This window comes from Carassius gibelio, chromosome B17 (genome assembly GCF_023724105.1).
Source record: "Carassius gibelio isolate Cgi1373 ecotype wild population from Czech Republic chromosome B17, carGib1.2-hapl.c, whole genome shotgun sequence".
Classification (NCBI taxonomy): Eukaryota; Metazoa; Chordata; class Actinopteri; order Cypriniformes; family Cyprinidae; genus Carassius; species Carassius gibelio.
In genome coordinates, this window is record NC_068412.1 from 27,853,188 (window position 1) to 27,875,770 (window position 22,583).

Consider the following 22,583-nt stretch of genomic DNA (forward strand, 5'->3'; position numbering starts at 1 on the left):
TGAGTTGCTTGCAATGAGACTGTATATTAATAATCAAATTATATATGTAAATTGGTATTCACGTTTGCTGTTTTTGCCTCTTTTGTGTACAGAGCGATATGTCTTAAAAGAAAGTTCCATTGTATTTGTTAATGGTAGTGGCGTATCCCTGCTTTGAGAAAAGTGTTTCCACTGAGAGCCGAGGATGCTGGGTAATCGACAGCGGTGCTGAGGGTAGGTTTCAGGCTCCTCGCACACCTCTGGGAACACTGACAGCAGAAAGTGAGAGCATTAGAAGCAGAGAAGCCCTCCCCCTCATAAAGGCCGCTGTCATAAACGTTTCTTGTCATCGGGTGTTGTGTAGCGGTCCTGAGACGGTTGCCAGGCAACCTGCACTGCATTGGAGGAAATCAGGGGAAGCCTTCTGCCTCTGGAGCATCAGTGCTGGGCGGCGCGACTCCCACCAAACACAAGCGCTCTCGTCTGTCCGAGAACACACGCTCAAGGCTTCGCTGCTCATAACATCACTTCACGTCCCAGTTTTGATCATCCTTCTCACCTCGGAGAAGCAGAGCGAGGTCAGGAACTCTTTGAAATTTAGGACTGAGAATCTAATAAAAGAAAAGAGCTCATGGAGTTTGTTTACGGGGCTTTAGCTAATTAAAAAGAGGTAACCGAACCACCCTCTCTCTTCTGTTCGTCCACACAAGAACAAAGAGAGAGAGTGTGTTGCATGAGGAGCTCATGACAGCTCAACTCGGGACCAAGTGAGATGAAACTGGGCAGGAAAACACTGGAGCGCCGCGAGAAAACACAGCCTCTCTCCGTCAATCTGGAACTCCCTCCCAGCTAAAGGATGATGGGATACAGCCAGGGATGCTCGTGTGTTTCAGAAACACGGTCCCGCTCAGCATGTCCAATGCTATGTTCCTCCTGATGCTGTGTAAGGTAAGACCATTCCCATCTGCTGGGATCCTGAGGCGTTTGATGGCGGAGTACAACAAGAGAAACGAGTTTCGTGTTCATTGAGAGAATTTTCTGCAAAACTTTGCAAGTGAAATTTCATGCATGCAGTAAAAGTGAAGAAAATATTACTATTAATATAGCAAAAGTAGTAAAGTTACTGAATCCTCTGATTAATTTGGTGCATTTCCTGACATTTACAACTGATATTTCAATAAAAATATCTAGGAAAAAATCTGTTTCTGAAATGCATTGTTGCACGTCTTTCCAATTTCTACCTAATGTTTAAAGTTATTCAACATACTCCAATTACATTTTTGTCTCGGTTTAATATAAATTAACTGAAAAAATAAATGAACTGAAATGACTTGTACAGCCAATTTGATTAGACTTAAGAAAATAAAGTTAAAGTAGCTGTTTTTACAGTGTGATAGTGCTGATTATAATACACTGGAGATTTTTTGTCTGTATATAAAATGTACATTCTTACACCGAAAAAAGAAAAGAAACTAAAATGATCTAAAAATGGCAACATCTGAATTATATGGTTTGATTCAAGTCAGAAATAGTATTTAACATCACTGAACCAATCTATAAGACTTCATTTATACCATTATAACAACAACAAAAAATGTATAAGTTGAATCGGACTCAAAAACGCAGTGTAAAGTATAAGTATTTGTGACTAAATATGCGTTATGAGAAAGTGCATTATGTGCTTTAGAGCATTGCTTTCATTTGACATGTATGTGCTCAGGAGTGTGTGTGTGTGTGTGTGTGTGTGTGTGTGTGTGTGTGTGTGTGTAAATCAATGCTCGCAGCAACACTGTCAGAGCAGATTAATGTCTTCAAACATTTCATATGCCTGAAATAATTCGAGTGGGAAAAGGTTTGACCGTTCACTTCTCCAGAGAGATTGGGGTTTTCAGCTCATCTGAACATCATCTGTGTTTACAAGCAGTTGAGTTAATATGCAACATGGCCAAAAGTATTTGTCGGGTTCAAACTCTTGTGCAGTAAGTTCATGCATGAAAAAGAGAAAGACACTGCATGTTGCTCGTGGATGCATTCAGTATCACCTAATCTGATAACATCTAATCACATTCAGTTTCAGTCGATCTCAAAGGTGTTCGGTGGAGTTCAGGTTAATTGGGAATAAAGAGCCCAGACGTGCCTCTTCACTAGAATTATGTCATTCAATGCAAATGCAGTCTGGCAGCAAAATCTCTCAATTTGATTTCTGTCAGGCTGCTCTTGCATCTTGGTTGCATCAAGTCTGGTAATGTGGCTTCTCTGCAGAAAATATAATATTTACCAATGCCAAGAAATGGGATTTAGAAAAAGAAATGAGCACAAAATCTAATCTTCAAAGTGACATCTTCACATTTGTAAAATCAAATGTGCATATGTATGCAGTTAACAAAAATGAATTGGACTAAAACAGCCATAACAAGCATGAAGCATGCTTTAATAATTCTCTACTTGTAAATGGTTTTATGTATCTATCTTCTCTGATTTTTTTTCCAGTCTATGAAAGACTAATATACTGTTGCAACTTCAATAATTTTTACTTACAGCTTAGAGAAATAGTTTTTTACACTGTGCATGAGGAAAGAAAAGTGATTTTTAAGATAGCTGAAATCTCTCAGATGGTGCAATGAAACACTTTGTGGATGTTTTTTGTTGCATGCATATTTAAAGAGGCCTTTTATGATTGGTTCTTTGCTATGAAACCAGGTTTGAGCACTGTGATGTTTTAATGGCAGCGTCATTCGAGTTTTGCAACAAATGAAGTGTAGCGTCAAACACTCTTTTGATTTCTAAAAGCATCATTTTCCACCTTTTTTTAGTCTTTTTGCAACATCTGTCACCAGCACTTGAATGTGCAACCCTAAAACAAAGAGCATGTGCATTCACACTCAAACTCTGCAGATGGCTGGGCTTTATTCTTAAGTCTATATCAACTGATATGTCCGGAGCACCTCATGACCAATGCTCCTGGACTAATGTCACACAGCTTGGCCGGCTCGATGTGGTTTTCGTCCCAGCTGGACAGTTGGTAAAGTGGTTTTGGACGCTGTCCACTTTGTTTCTGAGCGTCGTGCAGCTGCTCTCTCTGTGGATCTGTTTGCAGCCTCCTCTCCTGGCACGTCTGACACTCTCTAGCATGTCTTCTGTCAGCGCGGAGCAGTTGTCTTCATGCATGAGAGCTCATCTAGTGTACGATAGGAGGGAAAGCCCTGTTTATGACATTCTCAGAGGATCTGTGGCCCGCTATACATCACACACACACACACACACACTAACCTCAGCATGCACTAAAGTATTAATGTAGTGTCATTTTGCTTACAAAACGATCAGATTTTTTGTTTTCTGTTTAATGAAACTTGATTATTGAGGCTTAGACAATGTGCATGTTCATTGTTGAGCATCATTTTTGATCATATCTGACATAGTGAGTATATTTTATTCAGAGACTCAAAAAAACTCAAATACTGATATTTAGACTATATGATGAAATTCTGCTGCTTGTAATATAAATCAGTGAGATCGATATATAAAATTATACAAGTATCAGTGGTAACTCTGTATCTCTAATAATACGTCTTAGTAAGATGATATTGAAATGATTCACACATGTGATAACTCAGTGATCGAGAGCTGAAGAAATCAAGGCTCCTCAGAAGATGTGAGATGTTCTGGAGGCTTGTGAAGATCATTCCTCCGCTGAGGAACAGTGAAAGTAAAGCTCCTCAAAAGATCCCGAGGATCAGGTTTGAGACTCTAAAACATGATTGAAGGAGAATCAGGTAAAGATGAGCTGCTTCAGTCCAGTAAGAGTTCATCTGGAGATATTACTGACCTTATCCTGACCTTTACTTGATCACAATCAGGAAAGATTTGACACATAAAGCTCAAGCTGAAGCTGGACATCTGGAGACTCTGTAGCACACTGTCCACTAAGAGAGATTATTCTGAATAAACTGCAATTCCTGCAGGATATTTTGACTAGGGCATCTATTGTGTCTTTCTCCTTCCAGTATTCATGACAAAAGCCTGGCACTCTGTTGTCCAGCCCTTATGGACCGACTGAATGCCAAAGCACATGAACGACTGCATTCATCATGAATCTGGAGCAGGAGAGAGTCTCCGGGGATCCTGAAATCACATCGTCCAGCAGTATAGCGTGTCAATCTGCCATCAGACGCCTCTTCTATTGTGTGTGCAGGACAGAAACACTTATTCTCCCCAGGACTGATTTTACACATTTACATCATTCTACTCTTGTCCCAGTCCAGACTTTAAATCTTTAAATATGAAAAACGCTCTTAAAAATATTGATTGCATTTTAAAAACAGTGAACAGTACACTAAAATAAAATTTTAGTTGATTGTTTATTTTTTTAACTGCAGACTGCACACAGCTTTGTATATATTGTACTAATAATATCTGTTACATTTATCAATTAATTATTAGAAAGCATAAATGATAAATAGGGTCAGCAACACTAAATACATGTGCATACATCATTTTTCGAAGTTCAAGGATTTTTTTTTTTTTTTTCAGTGGTTGATTATGTTTTATTCAGGGGATGATAGAAATAAATATATTTTTGATGGAAAATCTCTCCCATGTCCCTTAATAAATAATTTCTCTAAAAGCTTGAGGAAAACCAGTGCAGCTGAGCAGAGAAATACTGCAGTGACCATTACGCTAATATAAGATTATATTATTTTAATTCTTATATTATATTAATTTGATTATTGATAGTATTTTATTTTTGAAAAAATATTAAAAAAAATATTTAAAAGTATTTTAAGGATAAATATTTACTAATTCATTAAAAGTATACTATTTTTTTTTAAATAAAGATATATAAATATAATACATTTAAAATAATCATATAATTTTAAATAAAATAAAAATTGTACCACAGTAGCACCATGGTTTGTTGGACGTGCACCATTATTTACAGTCTGTTAAAGCATCATATAAACACCATTATATATAATAATAATTTAGCACCATATCATATGTAAAATATAATGGAATTAGCAACTGATACCATCACTGTACTATAGTGCAAACACAGAATGAACTTGATTTACTTTAAAACAATGTTTACTCAGAAACTGCTAGTAAATTTCTCAATTTATTATATTAAAAAAAATGCAACATAATACATTGAAATAAATGTTATATTTTGAAGTAGAAAGCCTGAAATAGCATTTTCTTGTATTAAAAAAGTAATGTAATTAATTTTGAATATTATTATTTATTTATTTAGAGTATAGGTTGCTTTTTTACCAATATGCATGTTATTTCTACATTCCTATTTTATTAGTTTAATCTTCATTTAATTACATTTAGTTTGTTAAATGCATTTATTGTAGTCATGAGGAAGATGTTCACTGTATAAAGATCCACTGAATGTGTGTTTTTCCAGATTGGTGTGAGAGGAAAACTGCAGACTTCTCCGAGGAAAATGCTAAACACTGCTCTGAGTGATGAGGAGAAGGGCATCCAAGACAAGGAAAGCAAGGAAGAGTCCATCCTGGCCATGCTGGGGATCATCGGGACGATCCTGAACCTCGTCGTCATCATATTCGTCTACATCTACACCACCCTGTGACATCCACCAGAATTATGATGGAAAAACCAGGCCGTTCCACCAAGGGATCGTGGGAATACACACACTGCTGCGCCGGAGTCACACATCCGGAGGGAAAAACACGGAGAACAGACTCCCTTCAAACAAAGACCATACCAGGAAGCATATAAGCTGTAAATAAACACGTTAATCCATATTCCCCTCCGCAAAACAAGCATGGATCAGTCCACAGGACCTTCTCATTCACATCCAACAGCGTCTTTTAATAATAAACACATGATGATGATGATGATGATGATGTTTCTTACAAACTTTTGCAGGCGACACTTTCAGGTTTATACTGTATTTATTTCTACAATGAACCGCTTATTAGTAGACACGAGCTTTGAAATAGAAATTTTGTCATGAGCATTTTAATGTCCACAAAACGTGTCGCTAGGCTAGTTTTGCAGTGCATTTAACTGAATTATTGAACTATTTATTTATTTCGTGCAATGCTTATAGGCAGATATTGTTCAGTACTGTTGTGTGCGGGTTTTAGGACATGTTTTCCGTGAAGGTGTTTCTCATGTAAGTGGATTTAAATATATTACCGTTTCCCATAGTTTTGAGAGAACGTCTTCAGAACAGTGTTGCCTTAAGAATGATCCACACATTCATATCTGCATCATTTCAGTCGTTTATCGATGCACAGAAACATAAAAGGCCACATAAGCACAAATCTTTACAAATCATTTCATGCAAATCGTTTTTTATTTCTATATTTTGCCGTATTACCAACATCAGACTGTACTAACGTTAATGAAAGCACAAGAATATTTGCAGAATGAATGAATGTACATTATGTCAGTGTGACAGATTTCAGTGCATAAAGTGCCTGTATTTCTGCAAAGCATTCTCTGTCCGGTTAAATAATCTTAGTGCGTATTATGAATATGAAGAGTTTTACAGTAAATTGCCGTTTTCCTGTCTTTGAGCTTTTGTTTGAAAAATCAACATGGAGTTTATAATGACAGCATTTTAATATCTTTCTTTGTCATCAGATGTTAAAAGAGTCTCTGAATTGTGTTTGCATTGGATTTGAGTAGACTTTAATTTCATATCTACAGGGACAGAACGGTTCGGCATTACAGTAATACTCCTTTGTACATGGGCGAGCTTGTCTAAAACTCTTTTATGTATTCGAACATGTAATGTTGCTACTGCTGATTTAATAAAGATTGATACAATTATTGAAAAATGTTCTCGTTCATTTCTTCATCCAGATGAAGTCAAGCACTCTTGTTTTCTGTAAAATCCATTGTGAGGATCAGCTGTAGCTATCTGCATTTTGTGTGATTATGGGATGGACATTATGCACGTAGTTGTAGAGCAATTTCCAAAAAAGTTGAGCTCGAGGACTTGATTTCTGAACATCATGATGGAGTGAGTTTCAATGTTTTAATGCAAGCATGAAGTCGTTAAAGTCGTGTGACTGTCAAATCTAAAATCTACTGTAAAGAACAGACCACAACAAACCACTTCATGTCATAATAATTAGGGATTTTTAAAGGTGTGTTGGAATAAAGCTTTTCAGAGACAGAGGCGAATAATCTGAAATCAGTCGAGCGAGTAAACAATGTTCTGAAGATTCACAGCTGCAGAAATACAAATGAGCTTTTGAGCTTTGTTTTACCTGGATAAAGAGCGTCCAGATGCCAAACCCTTCAAAGTCGTCCTTCTGCAGAGGCTTTCTCAATAAACAACTGATGAGACCATTGTTATCGTGAACAAACGACTGAATCAAAACAGTTTCTGCAAGACTTTTACACATACAACACAGAACTTTCAGCTTAGAAATACAATATAGATATATGAATATTAGGCTATAACTGCTAATGCATCATAGTCTTCGAACAGTGCCTGTAGTAATGATCTGTTTTTAGGCTTACGGTGCTTTTTAAAAACACAGCCCTGATTGAATCAGTTCAGTAAGTGATTTGACAAGGCTGAATCAAAATGGTAAGTGACTCATTGGGGAATCAGACTGACTTTTTTTTTTTTTTTACTGACCCAGTGCTTTAAGTGGGCCGGTATGCACCATTACTCAGTACCGCCACTTCCAAATATAGCTCTTGAGCTTACCGCCACTTCTCCGTGCGCCCAGAAAGTGCTTTTAGCATACAGGTATGCTCATTTGGACATCTGTTTTAATAGAGGATTTAATCCTTTGCCTTCGCTGCCGCTTTTCAGAGCGCCCTTCACAATGCACGCTTCCTAATTCTTCCTAGTTCGGAGTAGGGGGCGTGAATCATTTGAGTCTGTTTGGGGATCGCGAATCATTTGAGTCAGTTCGGGAGTTCGGAGCTGCTTCGCGGATCATTTGAGTCAGTTCGGGAATTCGGAGCGGGTTCGCGAATCATTGATTCAGTTTGGGGATCGCAAATCATTTGAATCAATTCGGGGATCGCAAATCATTTGAATCAATTCGAGAGTTCGTATAGGATTCGCGAATCATTTGAATCAGTTCGGGAGTTCAAAGCGGGTTCGCGAATCATTTGAGTCAGTTTGGGGAATGCAAATCATTTGAATCAGTTCAGGAGTTGGGAGTGGGTTCGCGAATCATTTGAGTCAGTTTGGGGAACGCGAATCAATTGAATCAGATCGGGTGTTCGTAGCGGGTTCGCGAATCATTTGAGTCAGTTTGGGGATCGCAAATTATTTGAATCAGTTTCGGGAGTTCGGAGCGTGATTCATTTGAGTCAGTTTGGAGGTTTGAATGCAGTAATGCAGTAGCTCTTTCTAAGGGTATTTTTTCTAAATCCTTTTGCACATTTTATTTATGTTCAGTAGTTCTTTCTAGCTCAAGCAAATCCACAAACTAATAAAGTTTGCCTGTTGACTGCTGTATATAAAAGCCCTCAGGGGGATGTAAAACAGTAAAATACATTTTTTGTGTTCTATAGAGTACCGGCACCTCTTTTGGGCCACTTAAAGCACTGGACTGACCCATTAAAAAGTCAGGAATCAGACATTACGTATTGTGCTTTATTCACTGGAAATGCTGGTTATGAACTATGAACAAGTCATTCACTGAAACCACTGAATCACAAACAGGTTTGTGGCCGTTTTGTGAATTGTTTTTACTGGCCTGTTTAAAAGAATTGGTTCATAAGAGTCATTTTCCAGGAATCAGTCATTATGGAGAGTGTTTTGTTCATTTTCGCACACATGAAACTCAATGCCTTTGAACAATTCACTGTCTGTAAGCACTAATTTACAAGAGTCTGGGGCTGTTTCATGAATCAATTTGACTAATTCATTAAAAAGAACCAGTTCATAAGAGTCATTTTTTGGGAATCTGACAAAGTTAAGTTATGTGCAGAAAATGCTGTCACTTTAAGACGAAAAGATTATGATGATGCCTATATACTTTGAAAAAAAAAAAAACTGAAAAAGATAATTGTGAGTTTTTATAGAAAAATAAAAACGTAAAAAAAAACTTTTTTTAACAGTTCTCATGTTTTTTTTTTTTTTTTTTTTTATAATAATAATTGCAACTTTTTATCTCACAATTTTGACTTTCCACCTGCATTTGCCAAAAAAAAGAGAGAAAAATTCTATTTTTTATTTCATTTTTTATCTCATGATGGAAATAAGCTTCCAAATAAAATAAATACATCTTTTTTACAGTTGTGTGACTGGCTTCAGGTCATCCAGGTCTTTGAACAAAGCCTTTGTTCATTGTTACTTTGTTCCGTGCTGAACAGGATCAGCATCACCACAAACATCAACACAAATAATGCACTTAAGAAAGTGAAGCATCACTTCTGCGTCTGTGCTCGTGTCTTATCTTGTGTAAGGAGGAGATACTCTGGGCTTAATGCTGTTCATCTCTGGGAGTTGTATTGGAAATATTATAAACTCATCTCTTCACGTCTGGCTCAGGGCTGGTGAGAGGATGGAGCTTCTGGTTTCCATCTGAAGGACATTACTGTCTGTCCATTGAATCTCTCTGGCCGAGTTAAGGCAGTGAAATGGTTTGGTGGTGAGCCGCCTGTCTTACATAAATTTCATGGTTTCTGCGCACATTTCATCTCTCAAAACTTATTCAAGCGTTGAAAAAAAAAAAAGAAATCCTGATCTAAACCAGAGAGATGCTGATACCCATGACTGATCTCAAATCCAACATAAACCTTAGGAAGAAAAGACAAAGAGGATCTAGGAGATATGAATAATAAAGTAGGTTGTAGTTTTAGCTTTTTGGAAGAAAACTGAAAGTTAGATTAAAAAGTGCATTGAACAAAAGCTGTAGCCGATTCCTTTGTTGTAATTATGGGATGCAGAATTGATCAAACTGACAGTAAAGAAAAGTATAGTGTTACAACAGTAATAAATTCTGTAATTTTGAGCTTTCTATTAATCAAATATCATATGTAACAAAGTTTCTGCAAAAATATTGGGCAGCACAACTTTTTTCAACACTGATAATAATCAGAAATGTTTCTCGAGCAGTATATTATTCTGATTTCTGAAGATCATGTGACACTGAAGACTGGAGGAATGATGCTGAAAATACAGCGGAGCATCACAGAAATAAAATACACTTTAACACAGATTCACATAGAGAACAGCTATTTTAAATTGCAATAATATTTCATAACTTTTTTATTGTATTTTTGACTAAATTAATGCAGCCTTGATGTTTGAAAACATTTTAAAATCTTACAAACCCTAAATAGTAGTGCATATATATATATAATGGGGAATAAAAAGTAATAATACTGCAGTCAGAAGTACATTCTGCAAAATCATCTTAATGCTGGATTAGTTTCATCTTTTGTCTTCTCCAGATGTTCACTGATGGACTGGAGTGCTGTGGATTATTGTGATGTTTTTATCAGACTCTCATTCTGACGGCACCCATTCACTGCAGAGCATCCATCCGTTGCAATGCTGCATTTCTACAAACCTGATGAAGAAACAAACTCATCCTGATCTCAGATGGCCTGAGAGGAAGAACATTTTCAGTATTTTTGTTTGGGGTGAACTATTCCTTTAAGTCCAATTTTCTGAAAAACATGCACCAAAAAAAAAGAAGTGAGTTTATACTTAAAAACAAGAACAAATATCTGCCAACGGGGTATGAAAAATCAACTCGTTTTCTCTTTTTGAAGTAAGTTTGTTTTTCTGATTCCGTTGGCAGGCGTTTTTTATTGTTTTATTCATAAACTTGCTTGATTTTAATACATTGTTCAGAAAACAAGACAAAAGTATTTTTTTTTTTTAAGTATACAAATCAATGACAGATGCAGCAGTAAACACTGGTAGTTTTCTAGTCGAGTCATTTCAGATTGTTGTCAGTAAAGTGATGCACAAAGTCTGACACGTGTGCTGATTAACTTTAAATAAGATGCACAGATGCTGAACACAAAAAGCAGACCAAAGACGCTTGCAGAGCAGATGTTAGGTCGCGTCTGATCCATTCAACTCGAGCTAAGCGCCCTTGACTTAACGAGAGTCTGGCTTTGAGTGCTTTTGTGCTTGACGTTTGGACAGTGATTAATTACGTTAATATTTACTCTCACAGGAAGTTGAGCTTGATTTCCCACCGGCTCTTTCACTTTCGTCCTATTCAAATGTATCTGTGTTTTCAAATTTAGAATCTTTAAATGATAAAATTAATGACAGTCACATTTCGAAAAATAGACTTGGATGATAATACAGTTCACATTTTGCGATATCATAAACAATGAAGTTGTGATATATTTTATATTTTGTGTGATAAAATAATGATAATAATGCATTTTAAAAATTAATACAAAATTATGACAAAGATAAAAAACGCTCTTATTTTGTTACAGGAGCTTTTGTCTCATACTACATGAATTATTGCATTATTTGCAATACATTAAATAGCATATACTCATTATTCAGTATTGTGGTGTATGTATCCTACAACCCTAACAACATTTTTGATTTCATGTTGCATTTAAATGGTAAAACCCAATTCGTGTTATGCAAGATAAACCACAACAGATTATGCCAAAAAAAAAAAATCACCTGGAGATTCATTTTGAAGGTCATTATATAATTCACACGCTGATCAGCACCAGTTCAACAACTACACTGTTAAAGTACATTCCAGGACCATACTGATTTCTCTTCTCAGTATATTTCAAAAACACAGCGTGCATTTGGAATAAAACCACACGATTCCTAAAGCTTTGGTGGATACGTGTGCAGAAACCAAATGCATCCTGGAAAATCAGCTTTATTTTGTGATATGAAGCTGTAAATAAAAGTGACACTGGCTCTGGCTGTAAGCCACGTTGTAACGGGGTCAGCGGGGACCAAAGGAGACGAGATGCACAGAACGACAGACGCATTTTCGACGCTCTTCAACACATTCTGGTTGAACAATGAGCCAGATTTAAGAGAGAGAACATCTTACTTTGAAGTGTCACAGTGATTCACAGGCTCAGCTTTCACACACACACACACACACACACACACACACAGTTCATTCTGACTGTAAATACGTCTCCTCACTTTAAAGTGTGTGTGTGTGTGTGTGTGTGTGTGTGTAATTCACTCCACCTGTTTGTTTGTCCTCATCAATATTTCAGTTGTTCAGACAATAGTGAGACTGATGCAAACATGTTCAGAAACACAAACCATAACTCAAACTAAATAAACTCATCTTCAAATATGTTGTGCATTTGAGCAAGACATGCTAGTTGTTTTCTTCTACTTATATCTAAAACTTATAGTTATATATAGTTAGGGGATTTTTTTTTTTTTTTTTTTTTTTTGCATTTTGTAGAAAAATAAATAAATACAAAAATATAAATGTAAATAATAATAATAAATTAAAATAATAAATAGTGTGTTTCTGACCATCTGGAATCACAGAAATCCTCTTCTGATTCATTGCAACAGATAAATAAAGTACTCTTGACATCTAGTGGACAAACCTGTTTTTTTACAATTCCTTGTTTGATAATTCCTGTGAATTATTATGCAAATTAGATTTTACAGAGTTATTAATTTAGTCACTGATCTCTGAGTATTTTATTAGACTGAGAAATTAATTAATTGTAATTTATAGGGATGCACCGAAATGAAAATTCTTGGCCGAAACCGAAAACCGAAAAAGAGAAAACCAAGGCCGAAAACCGAAACCGAAACACCGAAAGAAATTATGCCAATTATTAGTACCATTGCATTTATTGCTATGACCGTGTACTAACTTTACTAAAATTAAGACATTGCAATTGCATAAATTAATATTAAAGTTTCAAAGATAATTACAATTACATAACTTATTTAAAAAAAAACATAAAAATACATAATTACAAATGATGCAAATATTTATTAAGCACATTGCAACAATGCACAGTATAAAATAAAATTCAAACTAAAAATGTATCCCACTCATGTGTATATTTAATAATAATGTACTGGCCTACTGGCCTGCAGAAAGGTTTTAAAATGAACTGTTCTCTCATAAAAACAAAGTGCATTTAGGTGAAGTGCATTTGAAATTTTTCTATGTAGGACTAGAAAGTGCATTACTTCTCCAGTTGGCAAGACTGTTATCACTTCTGGGGATGGGGACTTCAGACAGATAACCATCTAGCTGTTGAGCAGTTGAGCTTGTCATCTGCCTGACATTTGAGAAATATTTGAGAGAGTGTATTTAAATAGGGCCAGGGCATAAATAAACATTTTTATCAAATTAAAGCAGAAATCTAGCAGAAAATCTAGCATAAATATGGCTACAATCTGATATTATGTATGTATATATGTTTGTGTGTGTGTGTATAAGAACAAAATAGCCAACGTATTATTATTATTTGAGGCACTTTCTTGCAGAATTCCACTGAACATATCAGACAGCGAGGGTGCATGCCACTCATCTGGTGCAGAGACCAGTCTTTTTTCTGCGCTCTGATCTGTGTCCGGCGCTTGGCGCTTCTCCGTCTCCACGCGGGTTCTCCGCATCCAGCGCGGCCTGGATCATTTCTCGTGCGCGCTGCCTTATTTCCGCATCTAAGTAATGGTCTTTATAACGCGGATCAAGCACATTCGCGATGAAGTGCAGAGGATCCGAAAAGATCTCAGTGAGACGTGTGCTCACAGACTTTAGAAGACTGTACTTTTCTTTGTTTTTACTTCGTGGTCCGTCTTAATCTCTTTGTTAGGAGACGCTTTAGTGCTGCGAATAAAGGAATAAGAAGAGAGAGAATGTTCTCACTGGTGTGAAGTGAATGTCGCGGGGAGCTTGTGGTCTTCGCTATGCAGGTGCACGTGCAGGTCGCGGTTTCTGTTTGCGTCATCACAACATTTCGGCCGTGTTGTTTTGGTGATAAAAGTCTATCGGCCGAAAACCGAAAAGGCCATTTTCGGCCGAAAATTTTCGGTGGCCGAAATTTCGGTGCATCCCTAGTAATTTATTAATTGATGATTTTTATTACATTTTGTACATTGAAATTAAAAATGGTGTGGGATTAAAACTATTTTTAATTTTAATTAAAAAGAAACAGAATTTAACTAAATGTGGAAAAAAAACTTTTTAAGTAAAAACACTGAAATTGTATTTCTCTCTAATAATACATGCATCCTATTTTGTTCACTCAACTAAAGTTCATTTATTTGTTGTAATTGTATTTACTATTAAGAATATAAAGTATTATTTTACATATTTAAGTATTTTTATTATTGATACAAATGTTGACTCAAACAAATAATTACAAATACTCTCTTAGTTCAACCACATAAATAATTATTTTATTTAAAGGTTTCAAAAACTCAAAATATGAATTGAACAAATATGAAACTTATGAAAAAACACCTTCTATATAAAATGTACTTTGAAGGAAAATTTGGTCAAGAAACCATTTTCACTCAGAAATTGCTAGTAAACCTGACAAATAATAACAAAGAGACACCAAATAACCCATTAAACATAAAATTATAAAGTAGAAAGACTGAAATAGTATTTTCTTGAAACGCATACTCTAATAATCTTTTTCTGAAATATCATATTTTACGGTGTTGTTGAGACCGTTAAAACTTCTGTGAAAAAATGGCAACTTAAAAAATGACTTTTAAACTACTTTTACATTTGCACTGCATTTATACGTAATGTAAGTGTCCAATTTTCTTTCCTAAAATGTAAAAAAACTAAAAAAAATTAACTTTGATTTACAAAATTGCACATAAGAACTTGCAAATAAAACAAAGATAATTGGAGTATGTTTTAGAGGAAAATACTATTTCAGTATTTCTCCTTCAAATTTTCAATTCATTGTGTTACTTTCCATTTCTTTGTAATTATTTAGCCATTTCAGTGTGAAAATAGTTTCAAATTCCTTTTTTTTTCAGTGCAGTGGAAAAATAATTGTAATAAATAAACATTATATAATAATAAATTAAATCACTAGACAGGCTATTTAAATAATTTAAATAAAACTAATTAACCTACATTTAAAAAAAATAATCAAATATAACTATCATCATTATATTAAAATACTAAATTATTAAAAATAATTAAACATTTCTGTAACTGTGTCAGATCTTCTGTATGAACTGTGCTTTACAACACTGAAGTGATCCAGCAGGGGGCGCTGATGCTTAAACAATAAACTTTAACAACCTGAAGTCTGTAGCATAATACATTTACATTTAGTCATTTACTGATTGGTAATGACAATAATAATAATGACTATGATTGACAATGAAAATGGTAAATGATGATGATAACTACTGCAAACAAATGCTAAAATTAAGATTCTTCTAATAACAGTGATGGAGATTTGCTGAACGAACAGAAAACACCTCAAAGAATAGTTCATCCAATAATAAAACAACCATTAGATACATACAATATATCTATAATATCATTATTTGTAATTAAACATAACATTATAATATTTTTTTTTTTTTTTGATTGGGTTGATCTATGTTTATACATATTTTTATGTTGTACCTATATATTATCATGTCCAAAAAAATACAATGAAATGTTAAACAAATCCCAGACACCAAATCAACACAAAGATCTAAGCCTCAAGCATCGACGACAGATCGCTGTTTTTCAATGGAAAGCTTATAAAGACTGTATTTATTTAACTTACTACATTTGTGTAAGCAGTACACATACAAACATGAGTAATGGAAACGCTGTACATACCAGATCCGTCGTAATAACGAGTCATAAACACATCCACGGCTGTAAATCCCGGTTTAGTTAGAAAGGTAAGGGTCCACTGAATGACATCTCATGGAGCACGTTTAGTCCAACGAAGCAATAATGTTGTAATATGGATCATAATTCCTTTGTTTACATTTCATTTCTTCAGCGACAGAGCTGTTTGTGTCCATTATGGAATAACTCACGGTCGGAAACTGCGTCTTTGTAGTTAAAACACAGCATGGTTTTGCAGCGTACAGTGTCACAAACAGAATGAAGCGATCCACCGGATAAAAGAATGAATGAAAAATAGGCGCAAGATAGTTTATTTGAATTTGGCGCTTTCTCTTGTGGGCTCGTGACGCGCTCTGACGCACCTGTCAGCTGATGGAGGCGGAGCTTACAGCGATCGCATTTCCTTTGTTTTTTTTTTTTTTTATTTCTTTTTAATTTTCGACAGTTTTTATATATGTGAGAGTGTGTTTTATGTCGAATGTGAATGTATCTGCATGATTACCATCTGTTTGAGTGCAAATCAGCCCAAATCAGCTCGCTATTACTGAATGATCACGGCTATCAGTGAATGTGTCTATAGAGGTCGGGATCGTTGCGTCACGTCGCAATGCATTGTGGGAATCGCGGTACAGAAGTAGATGTACTGTATAGTAGGCATTAGGTAACGTTGGTCATTTGGTCATTAATTTTGATTATTTTTTGGAAAATGATTCAGTATTGCTGTATTGTGAACTGCTGTAATCGGTTTCATGATCGACAGGGCAAACGCCTCGTCAATCATATTAGTTTTCAACATTTTCCTACTTGGAAAAAAAACACAAGGTGTCTGAAATCACCAAGAGGCGTCAGATGGCTTGGGTCGCCACTGTACGGAGGGAAACCATCACCTTCGATAATATTATAATACATAGTTATGGTGAGACATGTTGTGTATGGTCTCTCTCTCTCTCTCACATACACACACACAAACTCAGACACAAACGCATTACGTTTTCTCTAGTTTTTGGCCAGTAAGGGAGTCAGTTTAGTGTCTGTATTTTTTGTTTAATCATTTTCTTTTGACCCAATCCTGAACTTAATTTGCTTTTTGATATTTTTGTGCTGACTGTATTTAACAAATTTGAACAACTTGTTAAAAAAAAAAAAAAAAAAACTGGAACGAACTTCAAAATAGGAAGTTAAGCGTCTTGTTTTGGTGAATGGTGGGTTGTGTCTGAGGTGAATGTTCGTCAATATTATAACGGATTACAGAACTACCGGAGGAAAACAGTGGATTTTTGCAAGTATGATAGGTGAGTAATTAACTGTTACTCCTGAAGTGTAACAAACCCGCATAGACAAGCTTTATAGCTCACAGAATCTGATAAGTGTGTGTGTGTGTGTGTGTGTGTGTGTGTGTGTGTGTGTGTGTGTGTGTGTGTGTGTGTGTCACCACTGATGCTTGGTTAATGTTAACATTTCCTTAGTGAAAAAGATTGTTTTCTCCACGTTTAATTTGCAGATCCATTTATGATCTGCAGGTGAGCCTCCAGTGACTTTTTAAAAAGTGAAAGTGACATTTTTAAATTGATCGGAGGTGTAAGCGCTCACTCCACAGACCCGGTAGGATAAATTATCAGGGAAACTGAGGCTTGGTAAACTTTCATGTGTTCATAGGGATCGATTCCGCCTACAACCTCTTTTTTTTTTAAGTAGCGTTGTTTGGCTTCATTATTAAGTTTGTCCGTATAGGTATAGGCAACTTTTTATGTCACGTTCTATAACTTTTTCTGGAGACTGGCTATTATCTTATTACAAACCTGCTTTGCGATGCCTCTAAAATGGCCGCCGTTACCCACAATGCACCATTCCATGACGTCTACGCCCGAGCTCTATATGTATAGAGAGAGCGGATTATTTACTTTATAGCACATTTGTGTTATTACCATCTGTATAAGTGGCCATCAGCACATCAGCACTTATTTAAAGCTGCAGTCGGTAACTTTTGACGCTCTAGCGGTTAATAAACAGAACTGCTTGCATCCTGCGTAAGAACATCGTAGCCGGAACTACTTCTCTCTGTTTATGTCTATGAAGAATCACAAAGGTACTGGGTTACTCCGCCGCGGGACCCCCGAAGCAATCTAAAATAGTCCGAATATAAACACTTATTATAGGTGTACCCTAGTGATTCAGGACAAGCTAAAAACACGGTTTGGACAATGAATTCATGGTGTACTCGCTTATTATATACATTTTGTAAATTTTGAGCACAAAAAAAGTTTCTTCATGGAAGCTGATATTCCAAATATGGTGAGGGTGTAACATTTCCGTCACACGTTTGAGGTATGCGGCCAATCAGAGCACACCTCGCTTTTCAGAACAATGAGCTTTATAATAAACGATCTGTTTCAGAAAGGCGGGGCATAGACAAGCAACAATAATGTACAGTATGTGGAGAATAATGTGTTTTTTTTTTTACCTTAAATCACATGAGCACATTGTATTGCAACATATACACAAAATATTGTTCTTTGTAGCATCATCATATGATCCCTTAGCGTGCATATAAACTCTTTCATTCAAAACTACGCCATCAATGCTTAAATAAAGTTTAAATACACTATTAGTTTAAAATCATAGTATAATGTAACGTGTATGCCTATGCATTACAGTTTAATTTACATTGAATACTAGCTTCAGTGACAGCCCTACTTTGCACATGCACATTAAAACCCAACACTGCATGTTGTTAAACATCCAGTACATATGGGATCTGATCCAGCTACGTGACTACGTCATGCAGGCCGCAGCGAGGACAGACTCCTTTACTGGCAGAAAGCAGTCATGTTTATGAGTGTTTCCTTCACAAAGGTAATTTGAGTGTGTTGTGGAAACCTTCTCTGTGTTCTCTGGTTTGGTTCAGTGTGGTGCGTCTGAAGAGCTGGCAGAGCTTTACTGGGTTCGGCAGACGGCATTATAAATCATTACACTGCAGAAACTAGCTTAAGATGACTCCACGCCGTCCAGATACGAGCACACCCACACTAATGAATCCCAAACATGTTCCAGGACTCCACTGTGGTTTTGGGTGCTGGGTGAAGAGGGGAACGACTCTGAAAACTAGGAAAACTGGAGCTAGTAAAGTTATGGTTTCTTTTCTCTGGATGATATTCAAAATCTGGATGCACTTCAGCATCCACAAGGGATCATGGAAAGCAGATTGTAATTTTGATGAACTGGTATTTTGCTCTAGCACTTTAGTGTTGTTTTAGTATCACTGATACACTATTATAGTTTTGGCAAGATTCTGAATTGGACTTTAGTCAAAAAAAAAAATATATATATATATATTTCTACTATATATATATATATATATATATATATATATATATATATATATATATATATATATATATATATATATATTATTTCATTATTATTATTTAGATTTTTTTCGCAATGATTATTTTGATATTCTCTTTTGTCATTTTAATTGTTCTTAAAGTCTTTTTCTTTAGTTTCTTTTTTCATGGTTTTTTATGAATCTATATAGTTTTATTAGGGTTTAATTTGTTAGTTTATTGACTTGTAATTATTTTAGTACTTTAACAAAACTGAAACATGCTGACTGTTCAACTTAAAAAAAAAAACTGGGTAAACTAGGTAAATTATATATTTATTTAATTTTTTTTAAAAGACAATAAAAATGTTTTCATTAGTTTTAGTTAATGATGATGACCCTGGTATAGTTGCTGTCGTGTTTGTGTAAGTGTGGACGTCTAATGTGTCGATGTGCCCTAAAACTTTCCACAGCTCAAGACCATTTCAAAACCACATGTTAAAAATATATTCATAAAGAAACCCAGACAAAGTCAAAACAACACATTAAAACACTCCATTCTGTCCGGAAATAGACAAACAGCTCTGCATCATAAATCTGCACAATGATGAAGATTATTGTGTGCTGTTGTTTGCTCAGAATAAATAATGTTTTATCTGTCTTAATTTATTTTTATTGACAGAATGGAACACATAATCATGATTTCTTTAAATTTTAAATCATATCAGGCATGTTTGGAAAAATGTGTGTGTGTGTGTGTGTGTGTGTCCAGAAATTGTAGTATAAATATAAGAAATATTAATTTAAAGTGATAGTTCACCTAAAAATAAAAGCTCTGTCATCATTTGCTCACCGTCATGTCCGTTCCAAACTTGTATGACTTACTTTCAAAGGCAAAAAAGCACCAACAAACAGCAAATTACAGATTTTATGTGTTTGGGTGAAATATTCCTTTGAAAAGTTTTGGTTGTGTCTGAACTCTCCCTTGTTTCCTCACCGAAGTGACTTTCTGAACTGAACATACAGAAGATATTCATGCTAGAACAAATGGAGAAACTACTGTTTTTCATACAAATACATATGAATATTTTTTACCGTGGAACTGAGGTGCTAAATCACCTAAAAGTATGCTACCACGGAAGACCAGAGGTTCATTTAAAAAAAAAAAAACTCAAAACAATCAGAATAACTACATTTCACCATATAAATATAGCCCTTTTTAAAGATAACATTTCAAAACCTGAACAATAAAGTGTGCAATGTTTTTGATGTAATCAATCAGCAGGAGAAGTATGGCAATGCATATACAATTTTGACTCTTTAAATGTTTTAACACATGTGTAAAGTTTTTCGAGTCTGAGTAGTGAAAGTGACCCATCAGTCTGATGCAATGGGATGTTTGTGTATCTACAAAACATCTCAAAATTTCCATCGGACATAATTTAATAGTCATTTGAAATCAAACATTTACACAACATGTTGACTGTGGTCATTCTCTGTGTTTCTTAGCAATCCAAGCACTTCAGCAGCTTGAAAATATGACTCGAAACTGTAAATTGTTTCCATCTGCTCAAGTTGCCGAACATGTCCAGTATTTCCTGGACTCTCTTCACTTATTGCTTTTGATGAAAGTACGTCACGGATATCTCAGAAGGTCATGGATATTGGTTCAATATATTGCAATGATATCAAACAAAACATAGAATGAAATCTGGTTGCATTTGTTTTCTTTACACAAAGAAAAAAAAGGTCTTTGCAATCTTTCAATCAAAATGCAACAACTCGCTTTTCTTTTTTTTCACAGACATCATGATGACTGTATGATGGAAAAACCATGTTTCAACTCAAGATGAAATAATGGCTGGACCTTTTTGCTTTTGAATACGTGTTTCTGATCTCATTCATGCTCCATCTTTAAAAATTATCTTCCATCTGACTCCATTCTAGTAAGTAACAGACTTTTTCATGAATCAGCCAATTTCCAATAAATAATCAAGGCTGGACCTGCATTTTTTTCTCACTGAACATCCTGTTTCGACTCCTAAATACATCAGACTATGTGAGGAAAAATAGTTTTTTGAACTGCATTTCAATTTGACTAAGTGTCTTTCTCAAGGGAGCAATGATGAATCTACAGCTCAGAACTGAATCCAATGAAACACATCATTTCAACCACAATTTTCTTATTTTCAGGAAAAATCTGACACAAGCACCCTTCAGAAATCTACAGTATATACAGTAATATGCATCCAAAACATGCTATTTTTGCATGATATAAACTACTGGTCAGAAATGTGGAACAATTTGGATTTTATTATTTTTTTATGACGTTTCTTCTGCTCACCAAAAAAAAACTGTAAAATTTAGAAATATTATTACTATTCATAAAATAACTTTTCTATATGAATATAAGTTAAAATATAATTTATTTCTGTGATGTTCCGCTGTATTTCCAGCATCATTCCTCCAGTCTTCAGTGTCACATGATCTTCAGAAATCAGAATAATATGATGATTCGCTGCTCAAGAAACATTTCTGATTATTATCAATGCTGAAATTGATAATCCATTTTTGTGGAAATTAATATACATTTATTTATCAAGGATAAATTGAAGTAACTGAAAGAGAAGTGACAGTAAAGTCACTTTTAATGTTACAAAAGATTTAGATTTCTGTTACATTTTGTACTATATTGATACTACTGTTTTCAATGTTTATCCCTGCATAATGTTTTCTTTTAAAGTGTATCCGTGTATCCAGTATTCCTTTCTGAACACAGCAAATCAAACGTAATTACTACATAAAGCGCAGTTGTGCATAATGACGATCCATTAGCATTAGTGTGATTTACATTAGTAGACAACGTCTGACAGCTGCATATCCTCAACAGAACAATAAAACCACTAACATACAGTAAGTGTTCAGTAAGTGCTAATTGATGCTCTTCTTTGGCCCTATGAGACACTTTGAGAAGTGATTTTAATCTTGAGGTCTGTAAACTAACAGCTCGGCCTCAATAATGGCTTTCCGGTGTGATTTTTAAATGGAAACAGCACTGGAATTGATTCTAATAAACGTTGAATCTTATTCAGACCTCCTCACAAACTCTTATTATCAGAGATGTGCCTTCATCTCGAAGACCTCGGTGACCAAACATATCATCATTTAGTGTTTACTAGGGAAACATTGTTTTCGAATATTTGGGATCGTAAAAAAGGAATATTCAAATATTTGTTTACTTTACATTTAATGACAAAGATGTTATTTTTTTATACTTCGTGTTCAAATTTCTGAACAGGCTTATTATTAATCATTATACACAACAGTGTTCTAGAACAACATTATATTATATCTCATAGTTTTCTTATAGTCGAAAACGAAAATAGTCAAAAATCTATCCATCTATAAAAAACAAAAACATTCAAGCACAAATGGAACAAAATAAAGCAGTCAATTTACAGTTGAGACATTTGTTTGAAGAATTATTAAGCATTGTTCCAGATGTTTTACAAAGG

At 35.1% G+C, this 22,583-nt stretch overlaps 1 protein-coding gene across 1 annotated transcript; it reads left to right on the plus strand.

The window, feature by feature from the left end:
- Positions 1-499: 499 nt before the first annotated feature.
- LOC127976350 (protein TUNAR-like) lies at positions 500-6,748 on the plus strand. The gene is made up of 2 exons (XM_052580713.1): positions 500-927; positions 5,390-6,748. Exons 1-2 carry the CDS (start codon positions 856-858, stop codon positions 5,573-5,575), a joined length of 258 nt encoding a protein of 85 aa, XP_052436673.1. The 5' UTR covers positions 500-855; the 3' UTR covers positions 5,576-6,748.
- Positions 6,749-22,583: the final 15,835 nt, after the last annotated feature.

Excerpts from the sequence above, each read along its gene's own strand:
- LOC127976350 (XM_052580713.1), top strand. The coding sequence starts at position 856 with ATGCTCGTGTGTTTCAGAAACACGGTCCCGCTCAGCATGTCCAATGCT. Across the intron at positions 928-5,389 it reads TCCTCCTGATGCTGTGTAAG|ATTGGTGTGAGAGGAAAACT; the intron begins GTAAGACCATTC and ends GTGTTTTTCCAG.